The following is a 16,060-nucleotide window of genomic DNA, read 5'->3' as shown; positions in this document are numbered from 1 at the left end:
AGACATCTGGGGCCAAAGTGGGTTTGCTATTTGTAAATGAAACTGATTAACAGGCACATTTGGGGGCATGGCGACTTTTGAAATTAAACAAAAAATACAATTATCAACATGGCGTTATAATGACGCCAGCTTAATATGGCATTGAAACTAAATCTTGGCACTGAAAAATAAAAGATTAGAAAAAACAATGATAAAACCCAAAAATCACATTCAATGCCAACTCAGCTAACGACAATATTATTAATATTTGATTTTTTTAAGAATATTTTAAGCAGCTCTTTATTTAACAAAGGAAAATAAAACTACAAGTATTAAAAAAATTAACAGAAGAAACAATGACATATGACCAGTGAATGTCTCATTTTTTTGTTTAGTTTTTTATAAAAATGTTAAGGTTAAAAAAAATGCGGAAAAGGTTAGAGATCTGTCTATGTGTAACTCTTTGTTTGTATACTTCTGGATTGTATTGAAAAAAATGAAATTCCTCACCCTGTGGGATTAATAAAGCATCTTGAAATATAATGGGAATTATTTCAAAAGGTACATTCTTATGAATTAATGATCACAAAAACATAAAGTTTATTGACGGCTCTTGCTAGGTTTTGGTCAATAAGAAACTGGACCAAAATGTCTCTTTTAGTGTTAAAGTCATCTATCTATATCACACAGAAATCATAGGGGTGCAGGAGTTTTACAAAGAACAAAAGTGGGGATTTTTTAATTGTTTTATCAAAACTACTTAAATGCAATTCATTTACATGCATTGAATTTAAACAATTCATCTCGGAATGTAAAAAAAGAAAAAAAATCTGCACTGAGCATGCTCGAGGAGAGGGTGGAGAGGAAGATCTTGTCTTCAAAAGGAAAAAAGTTCAGTGAAACCAAACTCCAGAAGGTTACAGGAATATGAGCTGGCAGAGAAAACCATAACCTGTTGGGGTTCATTAAATAAAGTCATGTGAAGAAATAAAGACACCCACATTACAAAATCAGCTCTGTCTTAAAAAATGGTCATATATCAATGTCCAATCTTATTTTGAAAAAATTCTAAAAAAGGAAGTGATTCAATTAAAATGTAACTAAAACATATTATTACTCAGAAAAAAAAGATCTGAACAAAAGTTCATATTTTAACGGACTTTCTGCCTCCTGTTAGGATAAAATTGCATCAATGGGACGATATTTTTTGGCATTTACCAGTCCCTTAAATGTGTCTTAGGTGTGAAGTATCTTAGTATCATAAGCGGAAATTAAGTTCTTTTTAAATTACATTTCATAGAAAGTTAGGCTTAAAATTGTTTTAATGACAAGTTATATCACTTGGATCCCTCAGTGATGTTCAAAGTGATATTAAATGAGTAAACGTTCAAATATGTGGTAAAATAGGGTGTCCGATTTTTTTTTACATGACTATAGTTGTTGAATTACACTCTTATAAAAAATACTTCTGCATGTAAATAAAAAAAGTCACATCATCTGCTAAATAAGTTTTAGTAACAGCCTAAAGAAGATCATTTTCTTTCTCAGTTTATTAGTTTTGATCAGGCTAGAAGCTAAAGTTGTCCAGCATCAACCTGCTTCCTCATCGGCGTGTTTGTGTGTGTATTACGTCCCACTTCTTCCAGCAACACTGTAACATCACTTTTCTATTCCCGGCGCTGGTTTCCACAGGCCCCGTCCTGCAGACATGATGTCATTCATCCCTCCAGCTCACATCCTGCTAGGCAGTGCTCCAGTTACAGACACACTGTACGACTGTGAGTCCGTGTGTACACAAAACCCTGACAGCTTCGCATCCGGCTGCATGCTGAGCAAACCGCAGAGCTCTCCCCCCCATCCCCATCTCTCAGGGCAGCATCTCTCTGCCTGTCTAACCTTTCAAGCCCCATTAAGAAAAACCCGACAACAGGCAGCTCCTGACAGCCTGCCGTCCGTGAGCTTGAGTAGCCGCGCGCTGTCACAACAAGCAAACATGGCTGTGTGCGCTCGGGGGCGGATCGGGTTTCTACCTTTGTAAGGGTGGACCATGCCCTCCAGCATGGTGACCGAGTCGTCCGGCTGGAGCTGCAGGGAGACGTCCCCAACAGCCTCCACCAGATCAGAGAAGAAGTCGGCGACCTCGCTGCAGTTCTCCAGCAGAACGTACCGATCCTGTCGGTTTGTGAAATACGAGTCGCTAAGATTGGCCCTGAAAACGAGCAAAAACAGGGAAAGATAAAGTTATTTTCAAAACCATTTCTTCAGTAGATAAAAATAAAATTAACTCCAAAAATCTTGTGACCTCCAATCATTTAATTATGCAAGTCTGAAGTTATGCTGACATACCAGCTGTCAACTACATGATTAATGACCTCAGACTTCTGTTTCTTTTATCTCCAACTAAATTTGTTTCCCTGTTTTGTGATAACGTTAGTTGCCAAGAAGGAAAGGAAACTCAGCATGTGAAAATGTTTGAGTGCCTGATTGTTGCCTTTAGGGCACGTCCAAAGCAGAAATTCTAACATAATTCCTAACAATAACCTGAGGTCTGACCGAGAATTACTTTAGAGGCATCAGGTGATGCTTATGACTTTAACTACGGGTAAAGTGAGTTTCTGTGCGCCTTATCTGCTGTTCATCGTAAATTAATTGAATCAAGCTTTAGTGAATTATGACTCAATTTGGGATAAGTTGTTCATAAAAGTACAGGAACTTATTTTGGACTAAATCAGATTTTATTTCCCCATCATGCTGCTAAAATTAGTCAAAAACCTTCCACTGCAGCTTTCACGATGGCTTTTTTATTACTTTAGTTTGAAGATTTTGCTCTTCATTTCAGTATCACACAGATTTTGCTTAAATCCACTTTAAATTTGACCTTAACCTGTTTTTTTATTTTCTATTCAATTAAATAGAGAAAGTATAGGTTCATGCAGAGCTGGGGAGTGAGATTATTTTTGCTTTTTGTGTTTGGTTTAACTGTTTTCCATAAAGTCTTTTTGCTGCTTACATACAAAAAAAAAAAGTAAAGTTTCATTCAAGTTAACGTAAACATAGATACTGACTGTAACTAGATACAGAAATATACGTATCATTTTGATGTGATATCACAGTGACACACAGCAGGTCATAACGCTCCGTACCCACTAATGATAATACTGTCGTCAAAGAGGTAAACTTTGATGTGCTGGACTCCGATGGTCTCGTTGAAGCGCTGAGGGACCAGCATCCTCAGCAGGCCCCTCAGGTCGGGGGTGTGGTACAGAGAGACCCGCATCTGCGACGTGAAGCGCTGCAGCAGAGGCAGCAGCATGGTCCTCGAGTTAACCTGCCCTACACAGCAAACGCAGCAGCAACCACGGAGGATCAGTGACGACCAGCTGGAGAGACATCTCATAGAAAACAGGCGGCTACCTCGTGACCCGCGGGTGTAGTCCAGCAATATGGAGACTTTTAGGCCAGGGGAGTGAGCGTTTTCCTCTGAGCGTTCCAGAGCTTCTTCTATGCAGTCCACCTGAGCAGAGACAGAGCCTTTCATTCATGAAAGGATTTCAGATGTATTGAAAACTGTTAAAAATCTTCTAAAAAGGAACATATGTCATTCAAAGCCCTGTAAAACAGCTCCGTTAGACATGTGGGGGTCATAAAACAGGAATCATAGGAAAGCTGGCGCCACCAGAGACTGGGAGCGGCCAGCACAGGTTTATTAAAGTTAGTTTCTATTAATTAACGTGTCACAAATGTGACAATCAAATGTAATTGTGCTTACACACAACTAAAGTCCTTTACAGGCACACAGCAATAAAGATTGTGTTTTTGATGTTATTAACATGTTCTTGTAGCATTTTTCTGATGATGGAGGACAAGTATAAAAAAAGTTTTTGAAAAAGAGCTTATTTGTGACAGATAATAAAGCCCCGGGCCTCAAGGCCACATGCAACAACTTCGATTTCCTCGTCTGAGCTGGCATCTCAACTCAAAACTGTACAGCTGGTTGGCTTCAATATTCTTCCATTTCTGTTGCTCTGGTTATGCTAGGTTGGGGGGTTGAGGGACTGTAAGATAGCATGTAAACAGATTGGATGATGGGAAGTGCGGGTGGGCTCGCTCCTCGGCATCGGTCCCACCCACAATTCAGAGGAATTTCAAATGAACTAACACCGCTTTGCAGAAACGATGTCCTAGAAAACGACATAGGTTTATTGATTTAGGCTAAATAATCATAATTTAAAAATCACTGGGAACATTTGTAAAATAGATAAAAAAATGACTTAACTTTTAAGATTTCCAGGAACTTTGGAGCTCTGAGTCTCACATTGACATCTGAAAAATTTGAACAGGTTCCATCTACTCGTGGGTGACGTTCCAACTGCAGCTCAATTATTTTTAGCTTTCTGAGCATTAAAAAAAAAACAACTTAACAATACTCTCACAAACTGTGTCATTAAATCGATTAACACTTTTTTATTTCTGTCAATTTTTGCTTGTTTTTTGTTGATTTTAAAAGTTTAAAAAGGCAAAAATAGGTCCAAAGCAGTTTAAGAAACGTATACAGGAAGTAACTTTGTGCGTAACTTTGTGTCTTTAGCTTCTTTCTACAGCCCTGCGTTCAAACTTTTTGAGAAAGGAGTCCCGGATAAATGATTGCTAAATAACTGGCAGCATCTATCAAACTCAAACAGATTTTTTATTGTTTGTTTACCAAGGCTGGGAAAGCCTGAGTCACTGCAGAGAGCAACAGCTGTTCAACAGAGGGCACGGCTGCGGGCCTTTTATCAGGCATTTACATCCCCTCTGACATGAAAGCGCCGTCGCCAGACTTCTCCCAACGCACGCCTCTATTAAAGCAAAGCTTTGCCATGTTATGTAAAATCTTCTCCTATAAAAAGCGCTGAGGTTTCTCCCACTCCTTATAGTTTTGTAAAGGGGGCAAAGGCAGCAGTTTTGAAGCTCAACCTCCAAATATCGACCTCTAAATGAGTCGAGCTGAAGATGAGCTAGAAAACATTCAATGACCAAAAGAGAAATCCTAAAGATCAACTAAATTAAGTTAAAAATTGTAAAGGTTTTACCTCCTAAAACTTAAAAAATATTCTGGAAATCCTAAACCTCAAACATGATCCTACCTCAAAATTCTTAGTCACCTCTAATCCATCCACGACACCAACCATTTCCCGTTTCCTCCCATCTTAAAACATTGCATAACTGACCTAGAACATTTACGACAGAAATATTTTTATCATTCTATGAGAAGAACTTCAAGGAAGTTGTGTCGACTAAAATTTAGTTGTTCAAACTCCACTTCAGGTTCATTCTCATTCTGTGTCCTAACCCCCAACTGAGTCATAAAATCATCATCAAAATAGATTCAATTGAGTTTGGTTTTATTTAACATAACATTAACTTAAGATCATTTTATAATCTAAGTATAATAAGTAATTTGTAACATTTATTACTTGTTATTTTCTATTGAAAATGTGTAGAAAACTGTTAAGAAAATCTGTTCAGATTTTTTAGAAAAATGTTCTGGCCAAAGATGATTTTGCTTATTTTTTAAATAATTTAGTCTGAGTTTCATGACTAAAAGAACCTGGACTACAACTGAATCTTCTAATTCAACAATTGAGTCATTTAAAAAGTGAAATTTGTACTATATTGCTAGCCAACATTTGTTAGTGGAAAAAAAAGTTTTGGCAAAATGACTAAACTAACTTTGTGAGGTGAACAGAATTCTCTCACAGTGGTTTTTCTTTTTTCCTTCAGCTATTAACAACAAATCTGCTGGTGTCATTCACTAAAGCTTTCCAGGAGCCAGTGAAACATTCAACTTAATCTACGCGTTCTTAGTCATTGCCATGCTTGACTGACGGCGTGGAATGAATTGTTCTGCTGATACTACACCAGATTCTAAGAAAAAAAAAAACCCCTCTTTATTATACCTCACTTCATATGTGCTGCAACTCTGAATGTTCCTACAGCTCATTTGTGTGTTTGCAAACTACTGACTAATATGAAAGTGTTGATTTAGGGAAAAAAAAAAAATTTTAGTGTCTACTTACTTTGTTTATTGTACTCATGCGACTTTAATTCTTCGAACTGTAAATTTAACTGTAAACTGACGGGAAGTCTTATCATGCATGTATTGTGCAAGTCTCTCTTATGTGCTTTATGTTTTATGAGTGTTGCAGAATAATCTGTGGGTGTCATGGAATCAAGTTGAACATGTCTTAAGATATAATTATGAGATTACTGTCGTTTTTTGCGACATCAATCGAGTCAATGGGGTTTGTCTCAGAGTCCGGAAAACAAATTTGTGCAAATGTTTTCCCGCACTACAGGAGGATAATGTGCACCGTCGATGAACGGTCTATTTTTGAACTTGTGTGAAACTAAAGATTCAGACAGAGATAAACCCGTCAAAGTAATTTTAGGATTTGTTTGTAACACGCTACACGTTAGCCACGTTAGTGTTCACATTATTTCCCAGCCTCGTTTGCAACAAACAAACAAAAAACAGCCTCATATCGCTAAAACAAACATTACTTTTACTTTGCTAACTCCCAACCTTCCTAAAATTGCCACAACATTAAAAAAAGAATTAATCCACGTATAAGACGCGTTGTCGTTTTAAGAAAGTTGTTAATAAAAAAAATAACGCATTAATATTTATAAACGCTAATTAATAACATTCCACAAAGTCACAAAGTCCAGGTTCAGGTTTCCATGGCGTGCATCAATTTCTGAGAATGCTCCCTTCGTCTGGGGTTATCCCGCTTATGACATGGTCACTTGTAAAATAATAAACATTCAATCAATTTTTAGTACTTTATTTTTGTTATTGTTAAGGTTTAGATAGCTTTTTCAAAAAAGATGGACTAGTTGATAGGCAACATGCCAACAGGTCACCGAGCCGTTTGACCTTGACTGCAGCGGTAAAGGAAAGCGACATAAATGCTGATCGTCATGATAACTTAAATAAAGCATCAGTTTCGGGAGAAAGTTCACCTAGCCATGAAGGAAAAGTCTGTTAAGAAGTCTGAACATTTAGAAAATTGTGACAGGAACTTTTTTTTTTTGTAGTGCATCCACACCCAGCAGCCAATCAGAATAGAGTATTCATCTGGACAATTTCAAGTACAGAAAGAAAATGTTTGTTTCTTATGGTTGCATGTGAGCATCTTTGTTTTGTTGGTGTAATAGTGTGAAGACATAGAAGTTTTTAGAGTTCTGCTTATCTAAGGGTTGATGTGTTTTGTGCACACGAGTTACACTTCTGAGCTACACTTGATTATTTTAAACATTTCAGACAATAAAAAGGAAGATAAACATTTTCTATATGACCTGTTTTTTTTTTTATAAAAGCTGCATATTGTACAAAATGTACCTAGTAAAACATTGTGATTAATCACAACCCAAAAGTGTGATGAATCTGGTTAATATTTTTAATTTATTGACAGCACTAGAAAAATGTAAGGTTTTTAAGTGCACCTCATAGTGCAGAAAATACGGCACCAGCTGCCAGTTTAGACGAGGAAAATGAAGACGTTCGGGAATCTATTTCTCTACAAGTGGATGCATCAGAATGGAGCTAAGAAGGGAGTCGATTGTATTATCTACATAACAAATAAGCTCTTCTTTAAACGGCATGTTTTTGTCTGATTCACAACCATTTAAATAAAGAAATACTCAAAACTTAAGTTTTTTTCACATCTTCTATTGTCAGAAAAATACCACAAGAACAGCTTAAAAACACCATTTTCAAGAAGCCAAAGCTTTTGTCCTTTTCATCTTCTCCTGCTGCTGGTTCCACTCTGTTTCAAAAGGGGCAAAAACTGAAATAAACAGCTGAATGAGCACTGGTCCAGACTGTGGTCAGCTTTGGTTTTATGCTGTTATACTTGCCTTTCCAAGCATTAGCAACAGCAAGTCGTCACATGCCAGCACTGGCCTCTCTGTAACCATAAAACCCTCGCATTTAGGGGTCAGTCTTTGTGCTTTTGGTTTGGTGCACATTTTTCATTCCCAACAAACTGCACTGTGGTCTTCTCAGGAAACTCTGACTCATTTTTTTTGGCATCTCCGATCAGTTATTTCATGACATTGTTCTCACCTGCCCCGAACTAAAGGAGTTATATCCTTAAAGTTGGCCGCTTTTCTCACCAGTTCCTGCTCCATCCGACCCGTTCCTAAATACAGCGATGCCATAACCACTCGCTTCTGCGCTGTTTTGATGCGTGACTGAAGGGATACAGGGAAAAGAAAAGCAAAAAAAATTACTTAAAGTAATCTTATCGGTGAATGTTGCTTAACATTTGCACTTTTTTCTTGATTTTTTTCACTTCCTGTAGCCTTTGATACTGATTTCTGTTAACTGCGTCAAGCAGGTTCTTGTTAAATAACATTTGAATCCAAATTAACTTGGATTTTTGCAAATAAATTTAATAAAAACTTTCAAGTATTTAAACGTCTATATTTATTCAAAGCAGCAGAAAACACTTAAAAGGATCAACCGGCACCTGTCAGTGACACGGACCTTCATGGCCTGGTAGAACTGCTCAGGGGAGGTCAGAATCTGGATGTGGGTCCCAGGGACCCGGAAGGCAGGAGCCTGCTCTGCCATCCATCGAAAGTGAGAGCAGAGGCCGTCTGTGCCCTGAGCTCCGGCTGACCCGGTGGGCCTTGAAACGCGGCGTGGAGCCGTGTCTGTCTCGGCGAGCAGAGGAGCCAGAAGGAGCACCGAAGACCTGCAGGAGAAGCAGCAAACTACAGGTTAACAGAGAAAACTTCAAATGTTTCCAACACATTTATATACTTCACACTTTTGAATTAAATAAGATATACAGTACTCAAAAAAGGGAATGACATTGTAAATTTGCATTTAAAAAGTAACACCTGGAATGAGTATCTTTTTGAAATTATTTAAAATATCGTTCTTTGCCTTTTAAATGTTAGGAATGTTTTTGCTTAAGGCACAGGTGTTTGAGATCATGAGAATCATGAAGAAACTTAAAAAAATAGCAAAATCTTGTGATTTTAGTACATTTTCTTTTGCCCTTTTCAAAATAATTAAAACCATATTTGTCGTTTTCATGAATTATTCATAGTTTGATTCAGAAATAGGCCAAACAGGATAAATGGTTGAAAACCATCCAAAGCAGGTTGTAAGAAGTTCTTCATTAACTGGATTGTACTACATATTCCTGTAAGTGCTGATAAGCATCATAAACAATCATTTCAGAGTTGTAAACATATTATTTTGGGAAGGAAACTTCCTTGTGTCCTCGATAAAGATGAGTACATTCAACGGGAGTACGTGCTTTTAGACAAATTAATTTTCAAATGTTGCCTGACATGTAATCCTGCAGGATGTCGATCTGAAAATTATTTCTATTCCTGAATTTAAGGGTTTGACACTATTTTATTCAAAAATAAATGAAAACTTATTTAATCAAAGTGTTTTAACAGGATCACCCACAAACTTAATACCAAAATTGACAAACACAATTTATTTATTTAAAAAAATAATTAAAAAAAAAGAAAAAACAAAGTACGAGGATAACAAAAAGGATCAAACAAATGCCTGGCAATGCTCTTGAAATCGACATTAATTTATTATTCCAGTTAAATGCGTTTCAAAGTCATGAGATACACAGACAATGCAGGACTTTAGCAGCTTAATTGCATGAATAGTTGAGTTGTTTCCTTTGGCATGTGACTTGATCCCTCCTGATTTCAAACATGATTTAAAAACACAGTCTGTCTTTTCGGCTATTCAAAACTGTCAGTGAAAGCCGGTCCATCAAAAACAAAACCACACAATCTGATTCTTTTAACAGATTTATGGAAATGGGTTTAAAAAAAAGACTAATACCCTTCAAAAGCTGCAACCAGTGTGAAGAAATCCAGCTGTTTTCATACCACCTTCAATTGTTAAAATATGATTTAAACGTCTAGTTATAGCAGTTGATGAGGATGTGAAACCGAAAAGAATAAATTTCCGGTTAATCTAGTTCTGAATGGGAAAAAGAAGAGGAACAAACACCTCTTCGATGGGCTAACTTATGGAAAGCCTGCACTATCAAGTTAAACATGTATGACAAGGTTTTTCCAAAACTGCCATTAACAGAGCTGGAAGCATGCCACTGCCACAAACGTAATTGTTCTTTGAGGCAAACAGGAGTGTCTATTTAGGTTTAGCAACACAGTTTTATCACTTTGATATCAGTGATTGTCAGGAAGTGTTCTTTACTTGTAGGGGTGGGATTATATAAATTCGCTTCTTCACACTCCTTTTCAAGCAATCATGCTTAAAATAAACCAATCAATCCCTTGTGTTTGTGGTAATAAAGCAGGCCAAAACAACAACACAAGCCAGGTATCATGAAGATAATCAGTTGGATCAAATATCCCAATAACCATAAAACAAAAGGGACTGCACATAAAATATATCTGGGTAAAGATGCAAAAACGGAATCATTTAAGTGATATGTAAACATGTTTTATTCAAACATTGTTTGAACACATCAAGTTCCCTTAAATAAATGAGACATTTCCAAAGCATTAAAATAACACCAAACATTTACATTTAAATCCTATTGGTATTTCGTTATTGAGATAATAATTCAAGTCTTTAAAGACTCATTTTTTGATCCATTTTAAAACCTTTTTCAGTGGTCTTTTAATTATAATTATGGCATTCTTGGCCAAAATTTAAAACCTGTCGTTTCTAGGACATAGTTTCTGTAGAGCGGCAGGAGTTCATTAGAAATTCACCTCTGAGTTTTGGTCTGTTGGTCAACGGTTCAGCTGTTGAGCAAGGCCGCTCCCCCTTCCCATTACTGAGAGTACTGTTTACATTATATCCCACTAGCTTACAGCCCCTCACAACTTAACCTCACCAATGCAACAAAAACAGTAAACAGTTTTAACCCAGATGCCAGCTCAGACAAGGAAAATGAAAACATAGCAGGATCTAGTCGTCTACAAGTTTTATTTAGTTTTATTTAACCAGGAGTGAAACCTGTTGAGATCAGGATCTCTTTTTCAAAAGAGACCTGGCCACGAGGTCAGCAGCACACGTCTTTTATGAAACAAAAGAATTACTTTAGAATATTTACAATATAAGATTTTACAGTTCACACACAGTGATGGATGAGACGACTGCAAGTGGATCCATCAAGCTACTTTCACATCACCCTCAGCACAATGAAAAGTCCATGTAAACGGACACTTCCTCATTCAAAACCCCCAAAATTAATTGTAGCTACACAAGTTTTTATGGCCGTTTTCAAGCGCTATGTACAAAACGCGTGGCGGAAATTAAACTAGGTCGAACTTTGACCAATCAGGAACTCGGACTTGGTAGTGACAAATGGATGGCCTTCTTTTTAATTCAAGGAACTGCAAACCTTTTGAAAATTGATCATGAAGAAGAAATTAACAAATGCAGTTAATTCCTGTACGTAATTATATGACACTAAGTTTTTCAAATATTGGAATAGAGCTGTGACAGAAAAAGCCTGAAGCAAGATTTCACGAGATTTGCAGCAAATTTCTATCGACTGTAGGTGGTGGACAACCGCAAATAAAATAGCAGAAAAAGACTTTTCTCTGCTTGTTTATGAACACCATAGGCTAAACGTATGTTCAAGACAATAACCCACGTTTAGCGCGTTCTTGAACACAAACCATATGTTTGTTGTGTCCATAGCTTCAGAATGCAGCGGAACAGGGAGCTTGTAGCCCGTCCAACGTTTTTATGTCACAAATAAGTTCTTTTTCAAATTGCGCTTTTTTGTCTGCTCCTAAATCACGGCAATTTGAATAAATAATCTTTATTTTCTTTATATTTGTCCTCAATCATCAGAAAAATGCCACAAGAACACTTTTATTGAAGTGGGTTTTAAATCCACGGGAATTTCATGAGACATCGCTTTGTCCGTTGGCCATTATACTATCAAAAGTTACATATATTTAGTAAAAAAAAAATATTTAAAAAAAAAAAAAGGCAAAATTATTATTTAAAATAAACTATTTTCAACCCTGTTAGGTAATGATTACAATGTGTTGGCAAACATGGTCCTATTTCCAGGTGATGACTTTAAAATGTTCCATCTGTTGGTTTATTTTCAGCTCAAACAGCCTCCCTGACATAAGCATGAATATTATTGTTGGCTCCCACTTATTTATAAAACTCATAAAAGACACTTGCATCTATATTTAGGGCGGCTACTCTCTTCAGTATCAGCAAGTAAGTAAAAGGCATGGTCCACAAATTGTACTCCAATACACATTTCAAGTTATAAATGTTTCCATTTACTGCATCATACAACTGGAACCTGTAAGTTAAAAAACATGCAAGTTTTATGCTTTCATTTTCTTTGCTGTATTCAAATGTCACCTAAAAGTCATTCATGATCTAATGGAATGTGACAATTAACTTCCTGACAGCCATTAAGTTTCCTGTATTTTGTTAAGTGACATCAGCAATTTTAATTAACAAAAGTGAAAATGTTTGTCAAAGAAAATCTACATCAGGAAATGTTTTTTCTTTAGAATTTTGAGGTTTCTCATTTTTATTTCCGTTTTATATCTTTTTGCGAAAAAAGTTATTATTTCTTCAGTCTATCAATCTTTGTACCAATCTATTTAAGTTGGAATAAATAGAATATAATTCAACTTTACTGTCATTGCACTGCACATGTCTCAAGTACACAGCAACAAAATGCAGTTTAATTCCATCCAAAGTGCTTTAGCAAGTAAATATATAAATATAATAAGCATTGTAGAATAAATAATAGAAATAATAACAATAAATACAAGGCAAAGGAGCTCAAGTGCCCCATTAACAGACAGGAGGTGAGCAAGCAGACAAAAGCTGAAGTCCTTTTGTGTGAATAGTGAACAGTTTATTTTTTTCAAGTTTGTACAAACCAAATATATTCCCCTAAAACATTTTTTGTATTTAAAACAGAAAATATACTTTATTTATTTATGTTACAGCTAGGTTTCTTGATTGTTTGCTTTTGGTCCAGGACAGGACATAAAAAAAAAAAAAAAACATTTAAAAAAAGAATGTAGCAAATGTGCAGAAAAGTAAAGAAAACATGAGAGAGATCAAGAGGGTACCAAGAACGGAAAACAAAAACATTTCACAGAAAGAAAGAAAACATTAGAATAGTCAATAAAAGTTCCTTGAAGATTAACGTTATCAATGTCAGAAAGAACTGTTAGCAGAAAGACCACTTTTCTGACACACAACTACACACTCAAATATCCACACAGAAAACAAGATAGCACACACACACAAATATGTATAACAGTCCACACAAATATGTATTACAATTTTTATCCATTAGGCATTTTTACACACACAATAAAGTGTGTTTGTGCAGAAATGAGCAGACAGGTGTGTTAAGGTGAGTGTGAGTTTGGTCAAATGTAGAAGGGAACAAGTGAACCCTAAATCCCCCAACACAGAAACATTGACTGTATATTGAGAACTGGACCGAGTGAGTGTGACATCATCCATAGAAGATGCCTTACCTCTGGCTCCAGCAAAATGAGGCCAATTAAGGTGCCCCTTTTGGATCTTTCTGGATACATGGCATATCTCACAAAGCGATTCAACCATGACATATTTTCCATGATAAGAGCCGGGTCCGTTTTCCAAAATAAAATTATCTTTCGCCCCAACTAAAGATACGGGCAATCCCGTATTAAACAAGACACATTCCTTTACTGCTTTATCCAAAATTTCAATTATAGAAGAAATTTTATTTTAAAGTCAAGCAGCCAATAACTCCACCACTTTAGCACCAGTGAAGAAGTACAGTAATACTATAGTATTGATGGGAAAGGCCAACCTTCACGTCATTTCTTTCAACTTACGTCATGGAAATCTGCATTCCAAAAGCATGAAATTGATTTAACAGAAACAAATCAGTCTTTTTTCTAAATCAAGAAGGAAGGTCTTGTCTGAGCAGAGGAGGGAAACAAAAAGTGTTTTGCACGACTGTTGCTCTCCTCATCGTGTGGACTGCTGACCCCCAGGTAAGCAGGGCTCGTTTTTAAATGCCCACAATAAAAGAAGGGGATGGCGGATCACGCGAGAGTTTAGGGTTATGACAGAAACGAAAAACTCATAAATGGATTGGGAACTTCTACTGAATAATAGCGTTGTTTAAGAAGTCTGGTGATGTACAAATACTTCCAAACGACATGCAAGTAGGCACTAAAGCGGGTCAAGCTATGCTTCCCATAATTTATTAACAACGGTCAAATCCGCTGCGGTTTTTCTACGAGTATGTCCGATAATGGACACAACGCCAACATTAGCAAAGCGTGCTATTGCCGACAGGACGGAGCAAAGGAGCTTTTGCCCACGTCCGAGTTTGAGTCGTGCGCCTCTTACCCCCTTCGTCTGTCCCTCACGCGGAACAGCCGGTCTGACATGCGGGTAAAAACTCCGGCGATAGCCGGAGAATAGACTGAGTGTACCAGCCTCCTCCAGGACATGGGAGCCGCCATAACTGTCGCGCAGCCTTATTTGAATATCTTTATTGACAGCACGTTCCGTTAACAAAGACAGAACCTATAGGTCAGTTTTCATAACAATATGATAATAAGGATCGGATTGAGGATTGAAAAATAAGAGATAACGTTATCTAAATAATTTGTAAACATGTTTTGACTTCTATTTAATCTGTAGACATAATCTCAATCTTAAACTAAGCAAGGACATCAAGAATTTGTCACATTTGCTTACATTCATGAATTTGCATAAAAGATAGCTCCGGGAAACAGCAAATCTCATTTAATCTATCATAAAGCAAACATTTTTTTTACAGTAAAATGTATTTGTTTGTTCGTCCTTGTTTGCATATTTGAGTTTGTATGCAAACCAGCACAAATTTAATTGAAATGTTCCAGTAATTACACATTTAAACAACTAATTTCAGAATATCAATAAGGGCTCCAAACGGTAGTTTGGGTTGGGGTGGTCCAGAAGTCGTGTCCACCTTGAGGCAGTGAGGTCAGATCATTCCAAAGACTGTTTTAAAATGTGACCCCATGTCTTCGCGATTGACCCTTAGCAATAAGAGGTTGAACTGAGAGGGTATAAAACCACCAAAAGGGTCCCAAGCCTGGCTATAACTCCTGCTGCTCCCTCCAAGGATGGGTAAAATATGGAGACCAAATTTGACCCACTAATATGTATGACAACTTGTGGAATTTAAACTTTAAATTGTAGTTTAATTTAAAACCTGTTTTCTCGCAGCTAATTAAAATATTTGCAATCACTTGCATTACAAAACTATTTAAATGATTCTAGCTGTTGTTAAGACTGACGGTGAGAATGTTGCAAAGGTTTTCATATACGAAATGTCTTTGTGAACTTAATTTATTTGTAATTTCAGTTTTTTTTTTATGAAGATGATTTGTTTTTTAAGTAAAATGAAAAAGTAGAAATGCTGGTATTGCAAAACAAACAAAAAATAATGCAAGCAGTTAATGTGTAAAGTTTGGATCAGTAAAAATAATCAATCAAAAGTTTTTCTTTATGTTTACCATTGCTTCTTCTATGACGATTTTCAATAATATGTCATAAAGATAGTGTTTGGCTTAAGCTTTTTCCAATAATTATATCCATGTCCAAATTAGATAAACACATCGTTTAGTAGCAAAATTACCCAAATTGAACAATAAAAAAACATTGCTATAACCTTTGGTACTCATATCTTGTTCATGCAGAATCATTTCTTCTTTCATATCCTTGTTGCACAATTCAAAGTCATGAAAATCACATTTTTTTCCTGTAAAAGACTACCGATTTAAACTTTTACTTTGCAGGAAAAGTTGTGACTTTTTGTTGCTTAACAGTGCTGCTGACAATGATTTGAATGTTTGAATATATTTACTGGTGTGTTGACTTCCAGATGTTAACCATTTGTGAATTTGAGGTGCAAATAAATCAATTAAAAAAAAGTGTGGAAAAGCTTTAAAAAAAGGTATTGTGATGCAAAATGCATATGCTTTTAAAATCTATTTAAACATATTAATTTAATTGATTTTTGTTTCT

At 36.3% G+C, this 16,060-nt stretch overlaps 1 protein-coding gene across 1 annotated transcript in view; it reads right to left on the bottom strand.

Moving 5' to 3' along the window:
- LOC112154536 (CDP-diacylglycerol--glycerol-3-phosphate 3-phosphatidyltransferase, mitochondrial) overlaps positions 1-14,545 on the bottom strand; it is a 25,661-nt gene extending 11,116 nt beyond the window's left edge. The window contains exons 1-6 of the mRNA XM_024285548.2: positions 14,393-14,545; positions 8,513-8,723; positions 8,140-8,217; positions 3,394-3,493; positions 3,123-3,312; positions 2,010-2,188 (exon numbers count right to left, since the gene is read on the bottom strand). Of these exons, the coding sequence (XP_024141316.1) occupies positions 2,010-2,188; positions 3,123-3,312; positions 3,394-3,493; positions 8,140-8,217; positions 8,513-8,723; positions 14,393-14,508 (874 nt within the window). The 5' untranslated portion in view covers positions 14,509-14,545. The remainder of the gene's footprint in view (positions 1-2,009; positions 2,189-3,122; positions 3,313-3,393; positions 3,494-8,139; positions 8,218-8,512; positions 8,724-14,392) is intronic.
- Positions 14,546-16,060: the final 1,515 nt, after the last annotated feature.

Source organism: Oryzias melastigma, linkage group LG19 (assembly GCF_002922805.2).
Source record: "Oryzias melastigma strain HK-1 linkage group LG19, ASM292280v2, whole genome shotgun sequence".
Lineage (NCBI taxonomy): Eukaryota > Metazoa > Chordata > Actinopteri > Beloniformes > Adrianichthyidae > Oryzias > Oryzias melastigma.
Note: the sequence above shows the minus strand (reverse complement) of the source record. Positions and strands in the feature narration are given on the sequence as shown.